The 17973-nt window shown below is 36.2% G+C and overlaps 10 protein-coding genes across 10 annotated transcripts; 3 read left to right on the top strand and 7 right to left on the bottom strand.

The window, feature by feature from the left end:
- Nucleotides 1-104: 104 nt before the first annotated feature.
- On the top strand, nt 105-1337 carry C9374_012832 (uncharacterized protein; the record flags this gene model as incomplete). Its single annotated transcript, XM_044688642.1, has 1 exon — nt 105-1337. One exon carries the CDS (start codon nt 105-107, stop codon nt 1335-1337), a length of 1233 nt encoding a protein of 410 aa, XP_044542274.1.
- A 277-nt stretch (nt 1338-1614) lies between these two features.
- On the bottom strand, nt 1615-3839 carry C9374_012833 (uncharacterized protein; the record flags this gene model as incomplete). Its single annotated transcript, XM_044688643.1, has 2 exons — nt 1615-2731; nt 3685-3839. The coding sequence occupies 2 exons, from the start codon at nt 3837-3839 to the stop codon at nt 1615-1617; spliced, it is 1272 nt and encodes a 423-aa protein (XP_044542275.1).
- A 991-nt stretch (nt 3840-4830) lies between these two features.
- Nucleotides 4831-6111, top strand: C9374_012834 (uncharacterized protein; the record flags this gene model as incomplete). Its single annotated transcript, XM_044688644.1, has 1 exon — nt 4831-6111. The coding sequence occupies one exon, from the start codon at nt 4831-4833 to the stop codon at nt 6109-6111; it is 1281 nt and encodes a 426-aa protein (XP_044542276.1).
- Nucleotides 6112-6157: 46 nt separating this feature from the next.
- C9374_012835 (uncharacterized protein) lies at nt 6158-8192 on the bottom strand (the record flags this gene model as incomplete). Its single annotated transcript, XM_044688645.1, has 4 exons — nt 6158-6846; nt 6969-7298; nt 7428-7961; nt 8111-8192. 4 exons carry the CDS (start codon nt 8190-8192, stop codon nt 6158-6160), a joined length of 1635 nt encoding a protein of 544 aa, XP_044542277.1.
- Nucleotides 8193-8264: 72 nt separating this feature from the next.
- C9374_012836 (uncharacterized protein) lies at nt 8265-8747 on the bottom strand (the record flags this gene model as incomplete). Its single annotated transcript, XM_044688646.1, has 1 exon — nt 8265-8747. One exon carries the CDS (start codon nt 8745-8747, stop codon nt 8265-8267), a length of 483 nt encoding a protein of 160 aa, XP_044542278.1.
- Nucleotides 8748-9326: 579 nt separating this feature from the next.
- On the top strand, nt 9327-10093 carry C9374_012837 (uncharacterized protein; the record flags this gene model as incomplete). The annotated part of the gene is made up of 2 exons (XM_044688647.1): nt 9327-9369; nt 9681-10093. The coding sequence occupies 2 exons, from the start codon at nt 9327-9329 to the stop codon at nt 10091-10093; spliced, it is 456 nt and encodes a 151-aa protein (XP_044542279.1).
- Nucleotides 10094-10316: 223 nt separating this feature from the next.
- On the bottom strand, nt 10317-11362 carry C9374_012838 (uncharacterized protein; the record flags this gene model as incomplete). Its single annotated transcript, XM_044688649.1, has 3 exons — nt 10317-10702; nt 10874-10967; nt 11273-11362. The coding sequence occupies 3 exons, from the start codon at nt 11360-11362 to the stop codon at nt 10317-10319; spliced, it is 570 nt and encodes a 189-aa protein (XP_044542280.1).
- Nucleotides 11363-12783: 1421 nt separating this feature from the next.
- Nucleotides 12784-13338, bottom strand: C9374_012839 (uncharacterized protein; the record flags this gene model as incomplete). The annotated part of the gene is made up of 1 exon (XM_044688650.1): nt 12784-13338. One exon carries the CDS (start codon nt 13336-13338, stop codon nt 12784-12786), a length of 555 nt encoding a protein of 184 aa, XP_044542281.1.
- A 1417-nt stretch (nt 13339-14755) lies between these two features.
- C9374_012840 (uncharacterized protein) lies at nt 14756-15596 on the bottom strand (the record flags this gene model as incomplete). The annotated part of the gene is made up of 3 exons (XM_044688651.1): nt 14756-14981; nt 15029-15297; nt 15345-15596. 3 exons carry the CDS (start codon nt 15594-15596, stop codon nt 14756-14758), a joined length of 747 nt encoding a protein of 248 aa, XP_044542282.1.
- A 361-nt stretch (nt 15597-15957) lies between these two features.
- On the bottom strand, nt 15958-17946 carry C9374_012841 (uncharacterized protein; the record flags this gene model as incomplete). Its single annotated transcript, XM_044688652.1, has 1 exon — nt 15958-17946. The coding sequence occupies one exon, from the start codon at nt 17944-17946 to the stop codon at nt 15958-15960; it is 1989 nt and encodes a 662-aa protein (XP_044542283.1).
- Between the last annotated feature and the right edge of the window lie 27 nt (nt 17947-17973).

A 17973-nucleotide genomic window follows, 5' to 3' on the forward strand; every position in this document is an offset into this window, starting at 1 on the left:
TCCGCGGAAAACTGTTTTCTGCTGAATTTGCAGTAAAAAAAGATGTTGCTTATGAAAACAGACGAATCTAATAATCCAAACTTTCCCTAAAACAGAAGAAAAAAATGAAAATACCTCTCACCTACAGACCTGCCTTCTTGCAAGACATGCTTTTCCGAATGCCAGAACTGGTTTCCTATATTGTTGATTTTTTAGATATTGTAACCTTGATCAAGTTATCGGAATGTAACAAGCAATACTTTGGAATGCCGAATTCTGCGGCAATTTCTGGTGCAAGTTTGAATCAAGATTCTTCATCGCTTTTAAATGATTGCTCTCTGTGGATGAGGCTTTGCATTCGCTACCACTGTGAGAATACGGTTCATCAACAGTTTAATCATTGCTCTGCCTCTGATATTGAACAATTGGATTCCAACAAGAAGAGAGAGTTTATTACGTTGGCGAGTCAATGCGTGATTCTTGAATACCAAACACAGGAGAGTGATTCTGAAGATAAGCCTAATCAGGCTTCCTATTCCGTGGAAGTATCAAGGAGTAATAGAGCCAAATGTCGTTCTTGCCATCATTCCATTACCGATGAGCATAGAGGATGCATGTCTTTTGAGGATTCATATCACGAATATATGCAAAATTGGTTTTATCACATTGGTTGTTTTAAGACTCTTCTTAGAGCACACAAGGTCAAACAACGGGAAATTACAGGATCCAAACACCTTCTAAGGGCACTCATTGATCCAATCTATGATGAAATACGAGAACAATTGATCGCTCAAAGACGCTCTCATGCCCTAGTATGCGACTCGTGTTGGAATTTAATTAGTGCAGAAAGTTGTTTCGTCAAGGAGCACTGCACCGATGTGAATGCCTCTCCCTTTCATCTGTGCCATGATTGTTTTTTTTCACCACCGCAAGTGCAGGGCCATGTCAACCACAATGTAATGGATATGATTACTTCTGCTGCAACGTTGGCCATACCCGTAACTCCTTCGTTTCAGCTTTCGTGCAGTACTTGCGAAGCAAAAATTAAGGGAGCCTTGTTTGTGTGTCAGAATTGTGATCAGTGTTATCTTTGTGAGAAGTGTTTCAATGATATTGATTCATCAGATCACAGTAGTGACAGCAGTAATACATGCACAGAAAGTCCTCATGCAAATCATCACTTTTTCTTGCATGGAAAGGTTCAATCCGAACAACAAGATTTGGATTGTAGTGGAGACAAGAAACGAAAGCGAATTTCTACTAACTCTGAGGGTTCTGAGACTTTGGAACCTGGACCAAAGAAAGTGAGCTTGTTTTCAATGGCAGAAGCCCTTGGCTTTGACTTGATTCGAGAGTAATGGTAAGAATAATTTTTGATGGCTGTTTAGGTAAATGGTGTTAAGATTGACTATTCACGTAATCCAGATAAGAAAGTAACTCTGAAATCAAATAATGTCATATAATTCTTGAACTGCATTCGGTCGACCACGAAATATCCAAACGTCACAGATTTTGAAATTTGAGTTTAATTTACGACGTTAATGTCGAATCTTTTCAAACGGAATTTATTGAGCTAACCTGTTCTGAGGATAACATAACTGAACCCGACATTAAGAAGACCATCTGTGGCTCCTATTATTTGTTGCTAGCATGTTTCCATTTCTTGTTTGCTGTGACATCTACTGTAGGGTGATTGTTTCGTTTCTTGTTTTCTTCTGATGACTCGGAAGTGGTTGTGACTTGTACAAGTTGCTCCAAAGTGACGTTGTTGATTGCATCATCGAACAAATCCCTTTCTAGCACACCATGAGTTTTCCAGAAATCTTCAGTCAATGAAGTTCGTGCCTTCTTCCAGCCTTCGTGTGCCAGTTTTAAATCCCATCCCTTCTCTTGAATGAGAGTTTGAAGAATCATGCTTGCCGTTGGGCGTTTTGATTTATCTGGATGAATCATACATGAAATTATTCCGTGCATACTTGCAAAATCATGGTCTCGTGAGAGTGTTGTGAATGCATCTTCAATTGAATAAGAATCATTTACACTGTTGCCAGTAAGAATTTCTAAGAGCACAATTCCTAATGAATAAATGTCGGATTTTGGAGTTAACGAGTATCTAAGGTCAACAGTATTTCTGTCATTCATGACGGCTAATTTTTCTGGAGGATAATATCCAGGAGTGCCCGATCCTGAAAATAATGTCTCTGCGTTGTTATCAGTACACACTTCTTCGTTCATATTGTACTTGTCAAACCTTTTAGACAGCTCAAAATCAATATATTTTGAATATTGCAGTTGTTTCTTGTCCGTATAAATGACAACGTTATCCAGCTTGATGTCGTTGTGAATAATATTTCTCGAATGAATGAATTGAGTTTCACAAAGCAACTCAATCACAATTCGTTTCTTGCTTTCCGGTGTTAGAGATGACAGAAGTTTTGTCAAACATTGACCACATAAAGAGACCTCAAAATTCTTTGGTGTTGCAAGGAGTGAGGATTCTCGGAAAACCTTACACGAGTTAACGTCTTTGAGAAATATCGAAAAAGGTGGTTTGCATTGAGAGATGATGAGCTCAGAATTAAATATGGTCAAGTAGAACGAAGTGGATCTTGATTTCACCAAGACAACCTGTTTGCCCTCCAATGACTCATTTGTATCTTCACAAGTCTGTACAGTTCCCTTAATTTCATAACATGAATTACTCGTAAGGACAATTTCATCGTCTGGCAAAAGTTGAATGTGAAGTCTTTTTCTTGTGGCCAATGAGCCAAATTGTGTATTCTTTCGCTGTCTTACAAAATCTTCAATCTGTTGTTGTTCATCAGCACAAATATGCAAATGGCCAATAACATTGCACACAATTCCAAGCTTGATGTTTCGGAATCTTTCTTCGCCCAATCAAATGAACCAATATAATGAAGGTTATAATAAATTCGGTCATGGTTGGTATCTTGGTTTAGCACAGCTGTGATTGCCATTATTTCCACACAACTTTTAGTAACTAGTAGCCCATACGTTGCGAATGTTTCATGAAAACTTTGTTTTTCATCAATTAATAAAGCTCTTATGTTCTTGCAATGTAATACTCGTAGTTCTTTCACCAATTTCATAAAATCTGCATTATTACCTTCATAGCTGTCCTCTTCCACCACTCGTATCATTTTCATTGGGTCAGACTTTCTTTGGTTGGAAACAGCGTTCCATTGATATTGGACAAATCGATCAGGTTTCAATTGAGAAATCTCGTTTTCCATTTCCTCTTCCAACGATTCATCTATTTTTACAAGCTTGTTTGTTTTTATATTCCTTCAAAACTTGAACAAGCCTCTTGAATTTCATATTTTTAAATACATACCCATCAGTCTTTAATTTGGAAGGAAATAACGCACTTAGGTCAAGCAATGAACGGTACAGAGTTCTGGATAATTCCATTTTGCTTCCACCCTTCTCAGAATGATGAGCACACAACGCAAACGGCCTCAGTACGCTGATCAGACGAGAGCGAGCAATAAGAATATCTACCTTATTGCTTGAAGGAAACCCGCACTTTTCAAATATCTTCCTTGCTGTTGATTTTGAAAATTGTTGTTCCTCATGTTCCTTTAACAACTCTTTAAATTGAGAGAATAATGTTTGTAGTGAATCCGATATACAATCGTGTTTGAAATTCAAAATGGATAATCGGTTGAAGAATTGTTTCGATACCTCTTCATGGATTCCAAATCGAGAAAAGATCCATTGATATATCCTGCATTGGAGAATTCCAAAGATGTTGCTGTGTTATTCTTGGACTCTAAAGGTTGGCACTGATGATTGGAAAGGCTTGAATATTCAAGTTTGTTGTTGTTACTGGTGGACATTTTTTGTTGTTGTTATGATCATGTTACTTGGAAAAACCAATGATGAAAGTAAGTGTTCTTCTAAGGGAACTCCTATTGAGGCCAAGCTTTTATTTATGGATTCAGTTTGTTGCATGGACTGTTCAGTTTGTTGCATGGGGAAAGCATCAATCATTAAACTTTTGAATTCCATGTAACTTCAATTTGGATGGTGTTTAAAGTTTCACTCTAAATCCTCCTACCAGATGTTCATTCAGATCTTTTTTGAATTCTAAAAATCCTGCAACATTTTCATGCAACATTGTGAACAGAGGACGTTGCAATCCCAGAACTCAACCTGGAACTATTTCAATTCATGAACAAACCTTGAACAACCACTTGTATTGTGTAACCTTTCTCAATCCATTAAATTGTTGTTTGTAAAATCGTTCCACTCGTCACAACAATCTTAAAAATATGAAACTCTCCGTTATTATTGTCTTCCTTGTGTTATTGACATTTGCTGTTGCTGCTGTGTGTGCGGAAGAACAACAACATCAAGACTTGACAATTACTCAACCAAGAGACTCTTCTGTCAAGCTCGCCAAGTTGATTCAAGAACTCGTCAGAAGGAATTTAACAACAGAAGAACCACAAGAAGAATGATCAGACAAGCTTTAAGAGAATTGACAGTTGAAGAACTCTCTGACTACTACTACGCACCATACCATACTTTTGGACGTGCCGCCGTCGATTTCGTACGTTCTAGAAACAATGGCAACAGATTACTTGCTGATGCACCTGTCTCACTTGCTGGTTGCTATAACGAATGTTATGAAAAATATGGAGGAATGTTTAATGAACTATTTACTTCTAAAGTTGAAAGATGCAAGGCCACATGTTATCGTTATTATAGATATTAATAAAACTTCTCATCTGGAATCAAAAGTGCTTTATGTTTTTCCAACATAACAACTCATTTCTTCATAATGAGGGAATTGGAGCTCGTTAATTTTTCTAAATGATTAAAAAAATGTCCTTGACAACGGCAGGAATCGATCACATGTTTCCACACATTGTCGCGACACTTCTCTCTTCTCATTCCGATGTTGTGAATAATGAAATTGTTAAATTTATGGATCATGGCGATAGATATCGTATGTGTTTTGGATTTTTTCAGCAAGAGGTCCACAACAAGAAACAGGGCATTACTGCACTGTCACCTGTCATTTTGACATTACTGGATCACTTTGGATTTGAATTATTTAAATCTCGATCTTGTCGTGTGTATCGAAAGGCTGCTTCTTATCTGAGCACAATGAAGAAATTAACTTTCCAAAAATCTCGCACAAAAACTTGGTGGATTTACAATGCTTCGGATCACAAACAAATGATGGAATGGTATCGATTATTGGCATTTGACATTTTTGAAATTCTTGACGATCATCAAGAGGATCGAATGACTACATTCCAAAATGTTAAATTGAAAATTTTAAACAAATTTCAAGGTCATTTTGTTGTCCATTCCGAACAGCCTTCACTTTTTGAATTATATTATCAATTTTTGAAATTAGAAATTGAACATTTACGAAATAATTATTGGAAATTTTCAGCACCATCAAATTCGAGTGAAGATTATGACATTGGAGTAGAATTAATTTCTTTACTCACATTGGAATTGAAAATTGATGTTTATGGTCAGAAACAATGTGGAAAACGAGAAATGTTGAGAAGTTATTTCACAAACGTGTTTGGAGGTGAAAATGATTTTGAACTCACTCAACATGGGAATATCATGATCGATGGATTGGTGGTACAAGTCAGTGTGAGTGCCGTTTCAATGACTGAATTGAATATATTAACCAAAAAGAATGTCGATTCACAACCAACCAGACAAAAAGATCATCTCGAGGTGGTGAACCAAAACAAAGACGAGCCAGACGCTATAATTTTCGTTCATGACTCGACAAGACTTTTCACAACATCCACTTCTAAAACATATTCTCTTCGAGAACAAGAATTGCAACATGAACTTTTCCCATCGTTACGAAAATTAGTATTGTCTCATCCTTTCACTCCAATTGTAGTGGCTTACAGCAAGTTCGATTTGATCGATCACTTGTCATGGGATGGATCTCCTCACACAGCATTGGAACAAGCTCTGCATGAATTTCCTCATGTGGTGGCATTGACGAGTTTTTCTTCTCTGACACAAGCAGGTTTGCTACAATGCTTTAACCAAGCTTATCGATCGGCCATTAATGCAAGGTATGGATGTTGTTATCAAAAAGAAAAGAAGTGTGACATTCAATAAATGACTCATTGATGTGAATTGTTTGAAAATCAAAAGTAGTAATTATTTAATCATTCATCGATGAATCTTGCTGTATGGGTTGAAACAACAGGATGGAAATGTCAGAAAATAGTTTCTTGCCAATATTTTCTTCTTCTTGTTCACTATTTTTCAGGAACGGAATAATTTCTTGTTTCATTAAATGAAAATGATCATGAATCGATCGATACATGAGATATCGATGAAAGTTTTCTTGATTGGAAGGAATAAATACGAGTAGTGGTGGTGGTGGTGCTGACACGACTGCTGCATTCGATGGTTTGTTGTCATGTCGTTGCTGACGTGGAGGAGAGACCAATGGTTTCGCTCTTCTCGGTGCTCTCACCACAAATGAGTAATATTTCCATTTGGGATGAAACAATACTTCTCCAAAATAATTTCCATATTGCCGATACAAGATGACATAACCTTTCGAACAAGAAATTCCAAATAATTTGTATGATCTATTGACTGAACTTGAAATGATTTTGGAAGAGAATGATTGTGAGGATCCTTCTGTGAATAATTCACCATGAGAGTTACATCCTGCTCTGTGAATTTTGAAATCTGAAGAAATAAATACTGTGAAATTATCGCCACAATTCAGAGAGACAATGTTCTTATGTGAGAGTACTTTGTGAAAGGTGATTTTCTCGTGAAATTTACCATTCATGAGTTGACCATAAGAATTGTTTCCACAAGCATATAAATCTCCATCTAGATTTGGTTGTTTTTTCGATGGAATTTGTTGTTTTTCATTGTATAATGAGTGATCAATTATTTCAAAATAAAGAATTGATGTTGTAATCCCAAGTTGTGGCATTCAAGAAAAAACTCACTTTCTAAATATACAATTGTAAAATTCTCTCCACATTTTACCATTCGAATCGATTGTCCTTGAAAATTTACATTTGGTTTCTGAAAAGTATTGGTTGAAGTTGCATTCGAGTGACCTAATTGATAAAATTTGTTATTTCCACTAGTATACAGTTCGTGATTATCTGTTACAATGACCGTGTGATTTGCGCCACATGCCACCATTCGTACTCCATTGTAGGAAGGAAATAATGCAGGCGGAAGAAAATAGAGTGATTTAAATGACCGTCGTTCTTCTCCATTTCCAAATTGACCGCTTCCATTCACTCCAGAAAAATAAATTTTGTTCGATTCTGTCGTATTCAAATTGTTGACAATGACCATACATTGTTGACGTCGTTCATATATTAAATAAAATCATAAAATGGTAAATATCACAAGAGAGTCATCCTACACAATGATATTCATAAATGCATACACACCTGTCACAATAATGAAAAATGTTGAAGTTGGATGAGCATCCATAAATTTCACTTGTTCCTTAATGGTTAAATTCCAATCCACAATGGGTGAAAATTGATTCACAATTGGTGAGCCTGATACTGACAATTCTCCTCCACTCCAATAAAACATTTGCCGTGGTGGCTGTGCAGTGAATCTTTCGTTATTCACAGTCATGGAAGAAGCATTTCCACCGGCAATATCCTCAGAAGATGATGAACTACTGTTCACGACAGAGTAACCATCTGACACAATGACAGCCATCGATCGACAACAATAAATATTTTGAATATGAAACGATATTGGAATTCGAATAAAACCTGTTTGATTTTCATGATGTTGAGGACCCAATCCTAAAACTCCATAAATATTAGAACCTGTTCCATATAACACATTTTCATCGGTTAAAACAAAGGTAAAATTTGGTCCACATGCAACCTTGACAATATTTTCATTGGCAAACAAGGTAGCCTCTTGGAGAGCAGTAAATTTTGATGCTCCAATTCCGAATTGATCTATTATTATTATTAATTTTCATATGATGAATAAGTTGATGAAAAAAAAATCAAAAATTGATCATCATCCAATACATTTGTAATTCATCAAAATCCTCTTCCATTTAACCACCAAAAAAACAATGACAAAAAATCATCCTTTCACCTACATTCCGAATTCGTTCCAGCCACTAAAAAATTAGGCTTCTTTTCCGTTATCGATAACGACGACCCAGAAGCATGTTGTCCCATTTTTTTTTGTAATGAACAACCAAATGACAATTCACACAAATTCGAAACGAATTATTCCACATGCAATCCTACTTAAAGGAAATGACTCATGAACCCTAATGTTATGACCATGACGAACCATAATAATAGTTTCATCTCATTCTTGCAAGTGGCCATTGAAACAGAAGCACGTGGATTTTTGGTTGAATTTTGTGCACTCCTCATTGGCTTCACTGACACACTTGGTGTTGGATTTCCATTTTTCAACAAACCAATGTCATCAAATGGAATTTTTGTAAAATGATACAATGCCCATTGATTTTCATACACATTTCCAGAAATTAAATTGAAATTCATAATTGAAGGATCCACAAAAATCGAAGAAGGCACATCAAACGTATTATTGGCATAGGTGGAATAGATTTGAATATTGGGTTGTGAAATTTGAGTTTTTGCAGAGGATGTTGTGACTAAATTCCATTGAACCTTATTGCCAACAGGTGCCATTGGATTCTCATCTAAAATTCGAGTCAATTCTGGATACATGGAACTCCATAATGAATTATTATAGGGCATGGCCAATAAGTTTGCCATAATTTCCTTACTGTCAGCCCATTTCAATCAAAATACCAATATCCAAAGGCGTGTGGATACTTTTCTTGTGACCTTCAATCCTTGTTAGGACATCCAGTACTATTAAAATTCACGACATTGGTTCTAATGCCAACATTTGGTTGGCCCATGCATTTGTGCTCGCATTCACTTGTGTCCACAATGAAGGTTTTAATGGAACAACAACTGGTGAACCCTTTGTTTTTGTAATTTTTGGTGACAAGTGAAGGTCGACACACCTTTCGAAAAGAAAGCAGCAATTCTTTCACACAGGATTCTAAATGTATTTGAAACAATTTAATCTCAAAGTGTCTTTGAAGTTTCTAGCACTTCGTCTTGGAATGTTACAAAAATATTGAACCCTGTTTACAAATAAGAGTAAAATTTCAAGTGAACTCTGTAAGTACGATTCGTTGTTGAAAGTGCGAGCCACTTAAGGCTTTCTTTGTTTCGAAATTAAAGAATTTTGCTTGAACGATGTGAATTCACCTCTGTGGAAGGTCCAATTCATGAATGCCTGGAACGGTATTTTGAAAAAAAAATATGAATCGCTTTTTGGGAGTTATTTCGCAGTCTTTGGTGAGGTGTAGGTGTTTGTTTGAAATTATTTTTTCTCTTCTGATGATAGGGATTTTATTCCTTGTATGAATTTAATAATGTTCATAATAATTATTGATATTTACTGGGGTTGGGATGGATGCGGAATGTTTTTTAAATGATGATTTCGGATGATGATGATTCAATATCTTTTTGAAATACATTTGGGTGTGCTGGATATTTGAATTGGTTATAACTTTCATTCCAACTCACAATACTTTGGAAATTATTACAATGATGATGATTTGGATGATACTCTTCTTTTTACCAAATAATAATAATAACAAAATTCGGAAACAGCCTCTTTCACCAAGAGAAGCGCTGCAACAAGTCTTTTGAAGAGCTATAGCGATACTCTCATGATGAACGCAATGGCTTCTAATCCTTTTGTTGCTTTGAAACAATCATCATCACTGCTGAATGGAGCTCTCTCATTCGGACCTTCAATCTTTAACCAATCTAATATTCGTTTCAGAAGAATTGTTCGTCATAACAAGCTCGTAACCGGAGTGAAGAAATTAAAGACCAAATCCTCTGCCAAGAAACGTTTTAGAGTTACTGCTTCTGGTAAGATAAAAAGACATCAAGCTGGTAAACGTCACCATGCTTGGTCTAAGAACAGAAAGAGACTTAACAGATTGGGCAAGACAGTCTTTGTGACGTGCAGGGGAGATAAGAAGAAACTTAAACGATTCTTGAATTTCAAGATATAAGTGCTAGTAAATCGATTTCCTACACGAAATTCACAAAGAATCATGCATGATATGGTATTCGCCAACACTTATTTTTACTAAGGAAAGAATAATAAATACAATGAAAACTTGATCAAAATAATTATTAACAATGATTCATTAAATAACACTGAGAAATATAAATGGTGGATAAATTATTGCAATATTGGCATGACAAAATTCACTATTCAATCTATTCAATCGTCTAATCCGAATCGTCGCTGTCAGAGTCAATGTGTTTGGATCCTTGCAATGGGACGTAATCGGTTGAGGAATCTCCAGTACCGCTGACACCCTTAGATCCACTTCCACTGAATCGAGTGGCATACACATGTCTGCAACAATCAAACATGCAAACAAAGCATGCAATGGTACACAAAGCTAAGGCAACACAAGGAACAATTTGAAGAATGAGACTGCTGCTTCCAGCCATGGCAACCGTATATTGTGATCCCTTAATCACAAACAAAATGTAATACACTAGAACACCAACGTGCAATAAGGCTGCAATAATATCGAGAATGATACCAACAACCTTTTGGCAGAGACCAATAATGAGTGCCAATAATGTCAGTGAGGACACAATAAAGACTGGATCAGTGAATTGAGAGTGCAAAGATCATGATAAAAAACGAACATCCATGGATCAGTACCAAGTTCCATTGTGACATCATCACGTGATGATGAATTTTCCATTAGGTCAAAATTTTCGTGACACTTATTAGAACCTAACAACATGAACACATGCCATTTCCTACTTACATGGACACATATGAAGATAAAACATTCCATTCGTGCACACTTCTTCTGTTGTATTGGTAGGACAAAACATTCCTCTAAATATAAATGGAACAGCCTGTAATAATTCATGGTGGCACCATCATTCAGGGTAAAATTGCAAAATTATATCGTTGTAGCATGATCCATTTGTTGTAATTGAAATACAATATGATATTCCATTAATTATTTGAGACAGCACATATAGTTCATCAATCAAAACACATCATCCAATATAAATATACAACCACATAGATCCATATCATTCCAATCATTAAAGCCATCATATCAAAATAATAATTAAAATTGTAAATTATAAATTGTTCATCATCATCAACACGAAGAAGGGAATATTAAAATTCATAACAACAACATGATACTAACAAATTCAAAAGCGAGTAACAAAAAGGTGATAAACAAAATAATCACCGTTATAAAGTGCCTCTTCAGAGTCTTCCAACAAGCAAAGGCCATTTTGTTCGGAGGGATCTATTTAGGATGAGATCAAGAGATGAAAATATAGAACAACAATTCACTGATAATGTATTTCCGTGAATTCAAAATTTGATCCGTATACACTTCTTGCTGTTGAACAATTATAATTGACTAACAACGAATTTCAGTGATCAGACGCGACCGATGAACCCAACAAATCGAGAGAGGTGGTGTGAGGGTTTTTTTTAGGTGGTGGTTGTTTTCTTGATGAACAGAAATGAAACAGAGTCATGGCGTTGTTGGACTGTTATGGAGGGAAAGCTGAATACAATGTTTAATTCGACATCAAACTTTAATATTGGCGATAAACGCAAGGTTGTTTCATGTTTGGAGAGTCAATTTTAGAAATATTCTTGACATGTCAAAATCCTCGTCAAAGAAAAAAGAGTTGAAAAATTCATCACCGTATCAAAAGATGGAAGATTGTTTTTTCAAAACACGTTGGTCAGCTTCTTGATGACACTGCTGTCATATTTGCCTTTTGGATTAGCTGTGTTTACACATTTAGGCATAACAGCTATCAGAACAAGATTCTTCAAAGTCAACAAATAGCAAGTATTAAGAACATTTCCAATCCGTAGGTTTTGCTTTCTATATTGGGATTGTTTAACATTGAGTCGTTCTCAATTAATGACTATAATCCTCAACAAGTTATTCAGATGTCAGTACAGTGCTGCTTGGTCAACTCAACAACAGTTTGTACTATGGCTACATTGATCCCTGATCTTAAAGCGTTCTGATCCACCAAAACACAAAAACAATTTTAAATTTAGCAGAAGCCTTGTATTGGACATTTCTCTCTTGAGAGATACCTCATATATGCTTATAGTTCATCAATTGGCCAAATTACTGTGAATGTTACTGTTTAATTTCTTTACAATTCTTCAATCTGATTTTCTTTGTCATCCATACTGTTGACTTTTGGATTCAAGGGATTTTCTTTTCTTGACCTATTCAAGTCTCCCTCTGTCAATATTTTTCTTGCCTCATGCAAAAAGGACAGCTTTTCTTTAATGTTCAAAAGCGTATCTACGAACTTGAACATGGATTCAAAGTTTATGTTTTGATTCTTGACTTTTTTTAAATAATCAAGTACTTGAATTCTTGCTTCTTCCAAAGATGAGCTATAGAATCGAAATCTCTTTTCCTTGAAATGGAACACCTTAAGCATTTCTGCAACGAGGGCCCTTTCAAACCTGCAGCCACAGCAAACAGCCATTCAGCCAGGATAGTCCTCGCTGCCGAAATTATTTTCAGATGCAATCAACAGAATCCTTTGGCATCCGGTTGAAACAGGATTTTTGCGGCTGAGATAGGATTTCGATCAGGTGATCAGTTTATTTTGCTGACTAAAAAACCGTTCTCCACAATGACGGTTCTTAAAATATTGCGTAAAATCTTTAGAAACGTCCATCCAGGCAAAGGTTTTTGTTCTTCTTATTCCTTTTTGTCCACTGTTTGATTTGCTTAATTTGGCAGATGTAGACATGATATTTTTCATCTAATTGGAGAACATAATCACCAATGCTTAAATATTCGGAATTGAGAGTCATTTGCTTCTGGTTTTTCAATTTGTTGTTTGTGATAGGTAATTCCTCCAATAGTGATATGTGTGTTGGATTGTTTGTTTTTGAAATTTGTAGCAAGTTGTGTGGTTGATGTGTTCTGTTCCGTTGCTGCTCCAATTTATCAAATTCCACAATGTCATTATTCGAATATTGTTTCAATTTGAATTCTTTTGTAAGTAAAACTTCAATACCAGGTATATTCAAATTAAACAATAGAGTATGAATGGTTGGAGCTTTATATTCAGCATCTGAAAGCATGGCAAATGTGTGACATGCTCTTTCAAATTCACCAATAACAATATAATTAATATGTTCTGGTGATGAGAAGCAACAATAATCATTACTGAATTGATGTCTGATGGTGTCTAGCTCCACATTTGAATTCATTTCGTGCAAGGATAACATGCCAAGGCTTGTCCGTAATTGTTGTTGTTGTGTTTCATTTTTATTTTTAAAAAAGCCAAAAACAACCGCCAAAATCCATAAACATCCGGATTCTGGAGGATTCTGGATTTCCACAAAGTTTGGGAAGTCAGCAGGAGCTGGCAGCCGTCCTTTTCGGCTGTTTGCTGCGGCTGCAGGTTTGAAAGGGCCCTCTCTGCAACGACAATACCCAAGGCATAAGTATCACGTAAAACACTTCCTCTCCACTCCTTTCTTGGATGAGTATATGGAAATTTAAAAAGTTGTAATTCTGTACCAGTGTAGAGTATACATCCACACTCCTTCTTTAAAAAACTATTATTAAAATCAATCAATACAATCCTTGATTTCGGGCTTCCATGGTTTGCAGGTCTAATCATGAAATTGTTCAATGAAAGATCAGAATGAACAATATTGTTGGAGTGAAGAAACTCAACAACGTCCAAAGTTTGCTCGAGCATACTTGAAAAATCTAACTTTGATTCTGATATTGGAACAAGCTTCTCTTGAATTGTGACATAAAGTTCGCAAACATTAATCTTGCTCTCATCCATTTCAAGTAGTGTATAAAATTGGTGATAAAAAGCCGAGCACTGTAACAAGAATCAATCACTTCATATCTGTAAATCTTACATATTCCTTCATGTTCTAAAGATTTCACCTTATTCATCACCTCTACATTCTCCTTTCGAGAGGTAATCTTCACAAATACTTCCTGACTTAATTCCTTACACCAGGCGAGAGTACAAAAAGTAATTCCATCATGTGATGAAATATGAACTCGTTTGAGCATCTTTGAACACCAACAAGTTTTAAAATATTCAAAAGAGCATCCTGTTGGCGGTTTTCACTTCTGGGACTGGAAGAATTGTTCGATGTTGTTGGTCTATTGGTCTTTCTTTGGATGAAAGAATCATCGTCACCTTCCATTTGGTCTTGATCGTCATTACAACCATCAGGTTTGTTGTGCTGCAAAATTTCTTCCCAAGACAAGCCATTGGGTGTGATAGTGTAAAACTTTAAGTGGGCTTCATTCCCAATCCGAAATGCTGCGACAACACCTTTACAACGTTGATCAGCACCAGTAATTTTTAGAATATCATTTTTGGCACAAAACCAAATAACCATCTGTTGGTTTAGATCTGAAACAAAGGTTTCTTTTCCCAAAGTAAAAGCGTTGTACAGCGACTCAATGAAAGAAACGGCTTGAGCGAATGACGAAAAGGGATATTTGTAGATGTCTTGGATAAAGGAGTCAAAATACTTGGAAACTTCACATTTTGGAATTCTTTGACAAAGATCTTTGGTATAATTCGTTTCTGGAGCAAATAAATCACTCGAGCCCTCAGTAAAAGACAGTTGGGTGTAAAATCTTTGAACATCATGTATCCTTATGGTCTTGATTTGGTTTCAAACCTTTTCTTTGAAACTCTACAACTAAGGAAACCAGCCAATGGTTGGATTCACCATCAACGTTGAAAGTTGAATAAAAATCAGGTTGAGCAGTTTTGTTCATCTTCAGTTTTTTGGCTTGTTCTGTTCCAGCGTTGGAATTAATGTTCTTCAGAGAGTTGATCATTTCTTTAAGCTCATGCAATTCTTCAAGGCTGAAAAATTGTTCAGAATTAGCAACTGTGTTCATGAATGGACTTACCCTCCAGTCTTGAAATTCTTAGATCTGTAGAAGAGTAGTTGAAAGAAATATGATGTTACAACTTGATTGGCAGATTCCCACATTTTGTTCTTCTTGTTTTCATCTCCAAGAAAGAGAATATTTTCCTTGATAAAAGCAAAGGGATTGTGATTGGTCATGACAGTCTCTTCAATGGATTTGAACTCCTCCTTAATGGTGCTTGCTTCCTGAAGCTGTCCTTTAACGAAATCAAAATCTTTATCGCGCTTAAATATGAAATCTCGTTTTTTCTTTAATGAGGATAGAATCAAATCATTCAACATCAGTTAAACGGAACTATGTATACGGAACAACATAATTTGAATAATACGGAGCACTTCTCCAAATTATTTTCTCTTGCAAATGAATCCAAACTATTTTCAAGTCGGATGGAATCTTCAATACATGTTGAGTAAGAGAGGGAGATGTTTCCTTCTTCCAATTCTTCTTCTTCAGAAATTTCCAACTCATAAGCATCCTCGCCATCCTCCTTAATAGCTTCCCAACGCATTCTCTCTGAAATGGTTGGCAAAGTAGATTCTGCTTCCATTTTTCTTTGAGGCGGTAATTCCAAACTTATGCCCTCGAGAAAAGAAAAGGAGATGAGCGTTACTATAAGAAAATGAGAATTGTTTCAACCAAGTAATGTTCCAATCCGATAACAGAAGCCATGCTTACAATGAAGTCTGTCTTCATTTGTGCTTTCATCCTTCCAATCAAACTCATGAGCAATAATTAAAATGATCTTTCAAAATGGTTCTTTTTCAATAGAAAAATCAGATCCATACTCTGTTCTGTGTTCATAACGAGTCCTTAAAGAAAACGAAGTAATTGCAAAGTAAAACAAGAAAGCTCATGATCTTGGTAAAGCACGAATACAATTTATTCAAGTTAGTTCATCGAACTCGGTTTCACTTTTTCTTACTACTATGTTTTGATTTTGAAGGACTTGATTGAGGAGATTCTGTATCGGCTTTGCTCTTCTTGTCACTGTGTGACTTGGACATTGCTCCAGCCATCATTTTAAAGAGCTCCTTCTCATCCATATTTCGTCCGCCTGATTTCATGGCATTCTCCATCATGTTTGTGAAAGAGTCCACATCGAAACCAAGACGTTCCAACTCCTCTTTCATTTGCTCTGGAGTTTTGCCACTGGGATCTGCGTCCGTAAGACCTGCCATATTCAGACCAGCTGCAGCCAGATTTGGTGAGTCAGTACTTACTAAACCTTCATAACTTGCAATATCAGAATAGAATTTGTTGTCGGTACCAATGGAGCTTGCAATACGTTTCATACACTCTTTTAACAGAATTTGTCCTTTGTCAGCTTGACCTGTCAGAGCATAAATACAAGCAAGTTGAGAGCTTGCAAATTCTCTTTCAATAAGGAATTCATCTTCGGTGTACTCTTTTGAAAAATACGTGAGAGCTTTTTCATAGAGTTCAATGGATTTGACTGGTGCCTCTCCATTTAACACAATTCGAGCGGCACCAAAAAGAGCATGAATAGCAAGTGGTAATGGGTACTTTCTTCTCATGTACAATCTCAATAACAAGTCTTCATCATACGTCTCTTCATCAGTGGTGCTTTGCCGGAGCGGTAAGAGCAGAATGTTGGAAAAGGCATTCTTTGTCAACATTTCTCCAACTAAATTGTAGAGAGTGTCTGCTTTTCGGGTGTATTCTTCACCGAGTGCTTCATCTTGTTCTTTCTTGTTTGCAGCAATTCCATCATAGTTACTAATCAGAGAATAGACACAATCAATCCACTTCTTGTTTCTTCGTCCATAGACGTTCTCAATGATTTTAATGGCGCTTGTGTTGAGTTTGACGCATTCTTCAGCGTTGCTTTCTCTCACTGATTCACTGAGTGCAACCATGGCCATTGCAATTTTCTCTTCCAAGTATGGAGTTTTGTTTGGTTTTTGAGGAAGCAATGAAATGACAATCTTGGCACATTTTTCACTTGCTGAGAGGTTATCAGCTGCAACATAAAGCGATGCCAAATCAGAATAACAATAGCATGCCTCGACAGAAGTTTTTCCAAAAACTACTCGAGCAACAGCCAATGCTTCCTTAACATCATTGATAGCGCTGAGAAGGTGGTTCTGATAAAATTTAACCCAGGCAAGCTTTCGCTTGAGCGTGACAAACTCTGGTGTTTTTCCTTCATTGATCTTTTCTACATGCTCTGTAATGTATTTTTGAAGGATGTCAACAGCAACTTCGTGTTTGAAATAATCAAACTCAAAACATCTTGGATCCAAAAATTCATTGAAAAGGGGTAAATCATGCTCGCCATCTTTCTTGGAATATATTTGGTCCAGAAATGAAATATATAGATAAACCATTCGAACTGCCTGCATTTCCTCTGAAAATAAATTCGAATCTTGTCGAAATAGTGCCTCGTTTAAATTTGTTAATTGTTGCAAAGCTTCCGATAATTCAAACTTTTCAAAATGCGAAAAAATACTATTGATTTCTTTTGCATAATTTGGCCAAACAGACTCGCTTTTTGATTGAGAGCTTTGTAAAACTTGCTTCATGTGTTCCGAAATAGTCTTTATCGAGTGTTGTTGTTGTTGCTGGATACCTTGAGAAGCAGATGCATCATTGTTTTCAACACTGTTCATATTTCCATGAAATGTGTGATAGGATAATGATGACTCGTTGATATTAGAGAGTGCAAAAAGGCTATTCTTTTGCTCGGGATGAATCATCATGATGGACATTAAAAAATTTGAAGACTTGTTCTTCATAGAATTATTCATCCATATCCTGTAAGCTCGTTGCTGCGTGGGCGACACAAACTTCAAGCTATTCGTGGCTGTAGTACCCCAAAAATTCCTCAAGTTCAGGCTCATCAAGAATGATGATGATGATGTAGGACCTTTCATCATTTTTTTTTGAATTTTATTTAAATTGAT

The sequence above is a fragment of the Naegleria lovaniensis genome (assembly GCF_003324165.1).
Source record: "Naegleria lovaniensis strain ATCC 30569 chromosome Unknown tig060, whole genome shotgun sequence".
NCBI lineage: Eukaryota > Heterolobosea > Eutetramitea > Acrasida > Naegleriidae > Naegleria > Naegleria lovaniensis.